Source organism: Engraulis encrasicolus, chromosome 22 (assembly GCF_034702125.1).
Source record: "Engraulis encrasicolus isolate BLACKSEA-1 chromosome 22, IST_EnEncr_1.0, whole genome shotgun sequence".
In the NCBI taxonomy this organism is placed as follows: domain Eukaryota; kingdom Metazoa; phylum Chordata; class Actinopteri; order Clupeiformes; family Engraulidae; genus Engraulis; species Engraulis encrasicolus.
In genome coordinates, this window is record NC_085878.1 from 35,056,842 (window position 1) to 35,066,343 (window position 9,502).

At 47.9% G+C, this 9,502-nt stretch overlaps 1 protein-coding gene across 1 annotated transcript in view; it reads left to right on the top strand.

The window, feature by feature from the left end:
* hipk3b (homeodomain interacting protein kinase 3b) overlaps positions 1–7,367 on the top strand; it is a 70,280-nt gene extending 62,913 nt beyond the window's left edge. Inside the window, exons 13-16 of the mRNA XM_063188643.1 lie at positions 644–790; positions 1,219–1,523; positions 5,999–6,165; positions 6,626–7,367. Coding sequence (XP_063044713.1) covers positions 644–790; positions 1,219–1,523; positions 5,999–6,165; positions 6,626–7,276 — 1,270 coding nt within the window. The 3' untranslated portion in view covers positions 7,277–7,367. The remainder of the gene's footprint in view (positions 1–643; positions 791–1,218; positions 1,524–5,998; positions 6,166–6,625) is intronic.
* Positions 7,368–9,502: the final 2,135 nt, after the last annotated feature.

A 9,502-nucleotide genomic window follows, 5' to 3' on the forward strand; every position in this document is an offset into this window, starting at 1 on the left:
AGGCCTATGTGTGTGCTGCCTGCTATTGTTTATTGTCTCCTCACTCAAAAATACCAGTCGTGACCAGTTAATCCAAATAGAATACCTAACATACTTCCCGCACTATTAATGGCTAACCCTGTTTGCACCCTGCCCTGCCTACCAAGCCAAGCTCATGAATGAGTGGCAGTCTGATGATGTTGACGAGGGTTATGTCTGCAGGGCGCGCCCACACATTACTACACGCCACTGAGCTGCGAAATTAGCTTGCACAAAGTGACACATTGACACATTTGAGATTGGACTATTGTATGACGTGTACGACATGCTGAATCTCACGATCCTTGTCTTGTCTTGTCTTGTCTGCTTGTGTGTGTGCGTGTGCGTGTGTGTGCGTACGCTTGTGTTTGTGTGTGTACGCTTGTGTATGTATATGTGCGTGTGTGTGTGTGCATGTCTGTACGTATGCTTGTGTGTGTGTGTGTGTGTGTGTGTGTGTGTGTGCGTGCATGTCTGTGCGTATGCGTGTTTGTGTGTGTGTGTGTGTGTGTGTGTGTGTGTCTGTGCGTGCGTCTGTGCGTATGCTTGTGTGTGTGTGTGTGTGTGTGTGTGTGTGTGTGTGTGTGTGTGTGTGTGTGTGTGTGTGTGTGTGTGTGTGTGTTAGATGTAAGGGCAGTCCGGAGTGTGAGGCGTGCCAGAGTACCCTGAACATGGAGCGCGTGTGCTCCCTCAGCAGTCCAGACTCCACCCTGAGCTCCAGCTCCTCCGCCTCCGTGCAGTCCAGCGACTCCCCCTGCAAACGGCCCAACAGGTACAGTACACACACACACACACACACACACACACACACACACACACACACACACACACACACAGACACACACACACACACACACACACACAGACAGATATACAGTCCAGCGACTCCCCCTGCAAACGGCCCAACAGTTACAGTACACACTCACACACACACACACACACACACACGCGCGCACTCACACACGCTGATATACAGTATACAGTCCAGCGACTCCCCGTGCAAATGGCCCAACAGGTACAGGACTGGCTGTGACTCGGTGGACAGTTAGTGTTGTTACCATAAATGGTTAACTAGCACATGATGATACTCATCCCACACCCCCCCCCCCCCCCCCCCCCCTCTCTCTCTCTCTCTCTCTCTCTCTCTCTCTCTCTCTCTCTCTCTCTCAATCCCTCCATCTCTCCATCTCTCCTCTGCAGCATGTCTGAGGACGACCAGGAGAGTGGCTGTGACACGGTGGACGGCTCTCCGGCGTCGGACTCATCCGGTCGCAGCAGCAGCCCCTTCCTGGCGGGCCGCTACATCGCCGCCCAGCAGAACCAGAACCAGAACCGCAACAACAAGCCCTGTGGCGTCAACACCACTGTCGCCACGACGACGGTCGCCACGGGCACCACGGTAGCCAAGGGCAACAACGGCAAGCCGGCCGTGCGCACCATGGTGGTCTCGCCCCTCAGGCTGCACAACAACAACAACGTGCTCACCGAGCAGAGCTCCAACACAGGTGAGACACGCTAGTTAGCATGGCGCTCAGCACCAACACAGGTGAAACACGCTAGTTAGCATGGCGCTCAGCAACAACATAGTCGAGACACGCTAGGCCGCATGGTACTCAGCAACAACACATGTGACACACGCTAGGCAGCACGGCGCTCAGCCACATCGAGAAGAGACCAGAGATCACCTGATGAATTGGACAGGTTATTTTAAGTAAGGGTTAACGTTCGGCGAGAAGGTCGCTACTGTGGAATAGCAGCACGACAGAGAGAATCTTTAGACCCCGACGCGGAGCGGAGGGGTCTTGTTCTCTCTGAAGTGCTGCTATTCCACAAAGCAACCGACTCGCCGAAAGTTAACCCGCTTATTATATGGATATACTTAAATGATTCACACATTGCGGGGACATTTCTTTAGGCCTATTTAATGTTAAGTCTATTGTAGTTTTTAATGTCAAAAGATTGTTGCTGCGCAAAACAAAACAATGCCGTTGTGGAACACCGCTAGGCAACAGCTAGGTAGCCAGGACAACAGGTGTTGTCTATCAAAGCAGCTGATTAGAGTCTTGTTGAAAAGTCGCTTTAGCAGTGAAAAATCTTGTTGCCATTGACAGCGGTCTGTTATAGACCAACCCGTCCGTTATCGAAAAATAACAGACGTGCGAACGTTGGGGAGCCCCGTTGAAATGAATGGAGCATTCGACCGATGACGTCACGCCATATAATAATATGTGGCACTGCATTGTAACTAAGGTTGCCCATCACTGTTAACAGGTCTAATCAGAGGTGCCAGTTCCTTCCAACACAGGTGACTTCAATCAGGTGCTCATCTAACTGTTCTGAGTACTCCACATGGTCAGCTGATTCAGAGACGGCTGGATCAAATTTGCGGCAGGGTTTTTACTTTTCTGCTCTGCAGCTAAGATCAACTAATATTTGTTGGGCAGAACAAATGCTACAGGTGCTTTCCCCAGTGATCAAGACATTGTAGAATAATTGAAATGCTAATAAGGCACTGTAGCGGTAGCAGCACCCGCTTCAGACATCCAGACATGCCTTTCCAAAGAAATAATCAACTTCACAGCAGCGAGTTATTTGGTTCTATTAGACTCGTTACCGGTTATGTTTCTCCAATAGCAGGATAATGTTAATGAGTTTGTCTGATAAGCACTTATTATACAGAGTAATGGGGTAAAAAGATATGACATTTGAAGTTTTAATAAGGTCTCTGTAGCCATTTACTCTCACAGTCACAAAGTTAATTAAACATTAATAATGTGTTTTTAAATATTTTATTTATTCATGAAAGGTTCAGTAGTGCGAATACATCAGGTTTACTGTGTTTGTATTCCAAATTGTGTGATATTCAAACAAGGAAAAGAACGTGCATATTATTTTTCAAAAGAAAGAAATTCTTTCTTTTTGAGTATTGAACACACCTGCCTTTACCAGCACCTAGAAGCTGTGCATGGATCTTTGAAGTGATGCATATTATTTTGTGTGGAAATGTACAGCCGTGGACTAACAAATGTATACCTGGACAAATGCTGCTGATTTATTCATGTCGCAAAGACACAGGTGGATGCATGAACTCTGTAGAACGCTGACTGTATGTAGACTCATGCATGTGTGTGAAATTAGCAAACACTGATGTAGCAGTTGTTGTTGTGATTTAAGTTCAAACAACATGGAAAATGTAATTGGAGTTGCATGTTTTCATGGTTTTCATGGTTTCTCCAAATGTACTCCATCATCTCTCAGAAACACTGGAGAGTGTGCAGTGTTGACTTGCTCTCATGTGCGTCGATCACAGAGTGCTCCTTTAAAGTATACCCTCATGCATGTCCCTATAGGTGCCTAACCTTAACCCAGTAGGAATGCAGTCTGATCTCCTATCCGCTGATCTCCCCGTCCTCCCCTCTGTCCTGCTAACTGGCTTGGGTTGAGTTATAGCCTCTAGCTGCTTGGGAACGGGGCTAATTCCCTCCCCTGCTGGCCACGGGCTAGTAAGTTGACAGTGTGACTATGGACATGGACAGACAGACTAATTGTTCAGCAGGTCGAGAGAGAGAGAGAGAGAGAGAGAGAGAGAGAGAGAGAGAGAGAGAAAGAGAGAGAGAGAGAGAGAAAGAGACTGCCAATCACAGTGTGCAGCTTGCTTGCTGCTGTCTTGCTCCTGCTGCAGGTGAATTGGCTTGGGATTACGCGGCCCTTGTAGCTCACCGCCGCTCCCACAGGTGATTATGGGCCACCTGTGACGTCACGTCACCACCGGTGGAACAGCCACCACCCTCCCACCCCTACACCCCTACACAGTAACATAGTGGAAAAAAAATGCAGTGTTAATTCAACACTCCTACTACTGTGTAGTACGTACTAGTAGTAGTCTATTCTGTTCTAGTCTACTCTGTACTAGTGGTTAGTAGTACTCTGCTACCAAGTACATTCTTGAAGATGTTAAATGTTGAATTAGCACTGCATTTATTTAAAACTGCGTGCACAGTAACCTTTGCTGTGTTATTTCAACTCCTGGAAAGGCCAATTAAACACCTCTACCATAGTATTGTGCCTTCTCTTTAAATTTTGACTTAACGCAGCAAAATGGACTGTGCACCCTACCTTGACTGCTCTGCTGTGTCTGTCTGGGTGCTGTGAGTTTGACTCCATGGGGCCTATGCTACAAAGCTGGTTCAGGATAAGTTAAGGTTAAGTTTAAGAGGTAAATCATCCAATAGAAGAGCCTGGAGTCCTCATTACGTTAAGATAAGCTCTTGTATTAGATGATTTACCTCTTAACTTAACCTTAACTTAGCCTGACCCAGCTTTGTAGTATAGGCCATATGTCTCTATTCCTCTGTTTAACAACATTGGGTTTGGTTTGTTGGTTTGTTAGGTGTTTGAGTTTTTCCCAGACAAATCTATCAGCTCAAATCACTTTTCTAAGAAGTTTTTAAGAAGACCCATCTCCCCTCTGATGTGTTGTTTGTCAAGAGTGTTGACTCCACCTGAGCATGTTCTACTAAAAGATGCATATTGGCATTGTGACACCCTCAGAAAACAAAATCTCCCTATCTATCTCGCTATTGGTCCACAGTCACATACACAGATGCATCATGGGTATCGGATGCCTCACGGGGCAGGCGTAGCCCTCGTGAGCTGTGCATGCTGCTATGTCCAGTAGTGTGAGGGGTGGTGTCACTCACGCATGCCCTTATGTAAGCTTTTCAGGAGTCGCTATCTCTGTCTCTCTGCTCTGTCTTTCTGTTGGTATCTATGTCCTATGTAAGTGCTTTGTCCAGCATAGGTCAGCTGCGGAAAGATGTTTGACATTTGACTCTCTGAAAACAGATACCTCTTCCTCCACTTGGCCATATACACCGCAACGCACACACTGACACACACACACACACACACACACACACACACACACACACACACACACACACACACACACACACACACACACACACGGGCACACACGGGCACACACGGGCACACACGGGCACACACATAGACACAGTGACATGCACACACACACACACAACACACACACACACAACACACACGGGCACACACATAGGCACAGTGACATGCACACACACACACACACACACACACACACACACGCACGCACACACAAGCACACACTGACACACACACTCTGACACACCACCCCACCCCACCTACCCTAACGCCTCTGCTCCTTCTCACATTGAATCTCTGCTATCTGTATCGCACTTAAAAGGCCACAGTGTACTACTATTCTGGGCCTGCTCACGGCCTATTTTAAGACCACAGCTATGATGACCCACAACTTGAAACACGAACAAGATGAGTTACCAATTGGCTCACAGCCGCCCATGTCCCACCCCCCTTCTCTCCCTCTATTTGCATCTGCCCACCCCCACCACCACTCCCGCCCCTTAGATCTTGATGACAAATTGCGGCTTATTTTTAGACTCTTAGGCTCTAATCATTACACGGGAGACGGTCTGACGTCACTCCCCTGCTTTGTATAAACAACAATATTATTATTTTTTAATAATGAGTGAGACATCTGACTAATTTGGACGATCAGGACGATGACTAGCTTCCGTTTAGACGGTGTCTCACTGCAGTCATTTGAACTGAACGCACAGACTTCACAACAGTACTAAGGCCTGTGTAGCCGCCTCCTCCCCGTTATGAAAATTGCAGATGGTTAAATAGTCTCTTTTATGCTGTGGACCTTTGAGGTTTGATTGTTGGTGCTTTTGAAAATGCTGACTTCAATCTCCACCACCCTCAACTCCATCCCACCCCTGCCCACTTCTCTCTTCCTACCCTCATTTTCCTCCTCTGTTTCTCCCCTTTTCCTCCTCTCTCCCTACCTTAATCTTCTCCTCCACCTTCCTCACGTCCTCCCCTGTTCCTCCTCTTATCATCCTCCTCCTCGTGCTCCTCTATTCCTCTTCTCTTCCTCCTCATCCTCCTCTTTTAACAGTCTTAGAATCTTCGTGCCCCTCCAAAGGGCGCAGTGGAATGGGCAGGCAGGCGCCGTTCTCTACGCCCCTCCTCAACCGCTCCCAGAAGATCGCCCCCGCATTCCAGCCGCAGCAAGCTCCCCAGCCTCTGCAGCAGCAGCAGCCTCCGCCCCTCACCTATGGCCAGGTACGTCTCTTTCTGACTCCTACCTCTCTTATCTCTGTCTTATCTATGGCCAGGTGTGTCTCTCTCCTACCTCTCTTATCTCTGTCTTATCTATGGACAGATTTGTCTCTCTGACCTTTTAGACTCTTACCTAGGTATGGTCAGGTATGTCTCTCTCCCTTACCTATGGCCAGGTATGTCTCTTTCTTACCTATGGCCAAGTACGTCTCTCTCCCTCTTATCTCTCTCTCTCTCTCTCTCTCTTATACCTATGGCCAGGTACTTCTCTCTCTTACCTATGGCCATGTACGTCTCTCTCTCTCTCATACCTCTGGACAGATACTTCTCTCTGGCTTTTTAGCCTCTTACCTATGGCCAGGTATGTCTCTCTGCCATGTACAGCACTCTCACTCCCTTTCTGTCTCTCTCTCTCTCTCTCTCTCTCTCTCTCTCTCTCTCACTCTCTCTCTCTCTCTCTCAGGTGCAGCATTACGGCTCCTCCCACCAGGAGTGGAACGGCAACTTCAGCCACCGCCGGCCGCACGCCTTCATCCCGCCCACCGTGCATGGCCACACCTTCACATTGCAGCACAGCAGCCCTACCCACAGCCACAACCACAGCCACACTCACTCTCACACCTCGGGCCACGCACCTCCTCCTCCACCGCCCCCTCCCCCTCCTCACCTTGGCCCCCACCACCCCCACCCCCACCCCCACCCGCACCAGCACCAGCACCAGCACCCGCATCAGCATCAGCATCAGCATCAGCATCAGCACCAGCACGGCCCCCAGCCCGCGCTGCTCTCCTACCCGCCCTCGGGGCCCCTGGTCACAGCCGCCCCCATGGCCCACCTGCTGGCCTCGCCTGGGGGCGGCTGCAACACGCGGGGCGGCCACGTGCTCCACCAGTCGGCCACCTACAGCCTGTCGCACCCCCACCCCCACCCGGCCGCCGGCCACATCGTGCACCAGGTGACGGTGGGGCTCAACCCGCGCATGCTGCCCTCGCCCACGCTGCACCCCCAGGGCCAGTTCAAGCCGCTCTTCCCCCCGCACTCCTACATCGCCTCGCCTGCCTACGCCAGCTTCCCCCTCAGCCCCACCAAGCTCAACCAGTACCCCTATATATGAGGCTGCCACCGCCCCCGGGGCTGAGGCTGGGTGCGGTAGCAGGTCTGGGTGCGGGACCGCCACTGCCCATGCCACCACCACCACCACCACCACCACCACCACCAATACTGGCCTACCACCATCATGGCAGGAGGGGCCCCCCTCCGTTCTGCTGCCCCTGCGGGCCCCCAACCACCCCCACCATCACTTACTCCTACTCTTACTCCTCCTGCTCCTCCTCCTCCTCCTCCACCTGCAACACCCCCATGTCCACCCACCACGCTGGCCTCCAGGGGCCGCCGCCCCGAAGGGTCTTCGCCGACAACGGGAGCCATCATCTGACTCTCATGCCCAAAGCCATGGCACATCAGAGAAAGCAAGCTATATTTTTGAATCGTGTAGACTTTGGTGCAATTGAACTTTGAGCTTTAAAGAAAGGTTAAAATGAAATGAAACAAACAAACGATAAACAAAATGAATGAAAAAATGAGAGAGAGTCTGGAGTGGATGGGTGTGTGTGGCGATGACTGAGGAAGGGGAGGGGTCAGCTGATCTGGACAGTCAAACGGAATTCGTTGAAAGAGAATGAACGAATGATTTGAATGAAATGAATGAAATAAGAAAAAAAACACTTTAATGTGTTTTGCACATTTGATACTCCTTCTCTTCAGATCTTATAAGAGTGCTCATCTAAACAGGTAGAAAACAGATCGGGCGTGTCGAGGAGAGAAAAAAAAAACAGAGAGAATGAAATCACACTTTCGCACCGCCCGGCCCAAAAACCTATTTTTCTATATTGCCTTCTTCTAACTTGTGCAAGACACATCCACAGTCATAAAAAAAACACCCCCAACCATCCCCCTAGTAGTTAAACCCCTCTTCAACAATTGGCCAACAGATGCACATGTGTCCACAGTTTGGTGTTCTCGCGTTTGGAGTATTTGTACCTTTTTCAGTGTCCTTGGTGTTTTCAGTGTCGAGTCCCATAACAGATTATATAAAAAAGGTTGTTTCCCCCCCCCATGCTGCATGTGTTCTTGCATGAGCAAAAAGATGTTAACAGAGAGATGCCTAGACGTTGCTCTTAATGTTTGTGTCACCAGACTCGCTGCATTGTTGATGTGTCCCCCACCCATAGTGCCTTAAATATTTCGTAAGTTGTTCATGTTACTACTTATATACAAATATATATATAAATGTACTGGGCTGTAGCACTTGAAATTCTAATCAGTCCATGCATTCGACATGTGTATATGTACATGTATATACACACACCCTCAGATATCTGTATTCATGCATAGATAAGCATGGATGTGATGATGCATTGCGCATACAGGCAGTGCTTATTTTTGGATTCAATGTATATTGGAGAGTAGTGAGTTACTTGTTCCTTAATAGGAGAACGGCATGCTTTGCTGTCGCGAATGCTTGCTGTTCGATTTTAAATGTTCATAATTTTTGTCCTTTTTGTTACTTCACCCTGATCGAAACTAGTGTACAAAGAGCAAGCGTTGATATAGCTTAATGTTTGATAATCAATTTCTATTTAGTAAAACTCTTACTACTAACAGTATTTGTACTGTTTAATGAAACTGCAATACAATCTAAATAGTTGTTGATTTTTTTTTGTTTGTTTGTTTGTTTTTCTGGTGTCTGTGTAATTTTGGTTTTGTTTGATTGGGTTGTTTTTAATTTCCCTAGTTGTGTAGAAGTATGGTGGGCATGGCTTTTGACTAGATGAAGACAAAAATGCAAGTAGGTCTTTGATTCATGGAATGGATTCATCTTAGCCTGAACAGGCCATGCAGTATTTGATATAGACACATATATATCTGAATATATATATATTATATTATATTATATAGAGCTAGTCTATGTAGTGCTGAAGCTTGACAAAGGTGTGAGTTTTACAGTGTGCAATTTTCTCATTTATGCATGTGTGACAAACCTTTAACCCCCACCCTTTCCCCGTTTTATTTTATCATTTGTTTCAAAGCTTATTGGTGTCGACTGCTTATTTTATACATTCCGTCAGGGAGAAAAGTATATATATATGCTGTGTGGGTTTTTAATTTTTCCCGTTTGTTTTGCTAGTTGTGTGTACAAGGTTGTTTTTTGTCTCTTACTTTTCAAATGAAGTTGCTTGTGCAGCACCAAAGACTGTAATTCATTTCCTGAGCAAGGTAGCTACTCATATTTTTTTTTTCTTCCGTTTTTGTTTTTCTGCGTAGACCTCAAGTATACTGT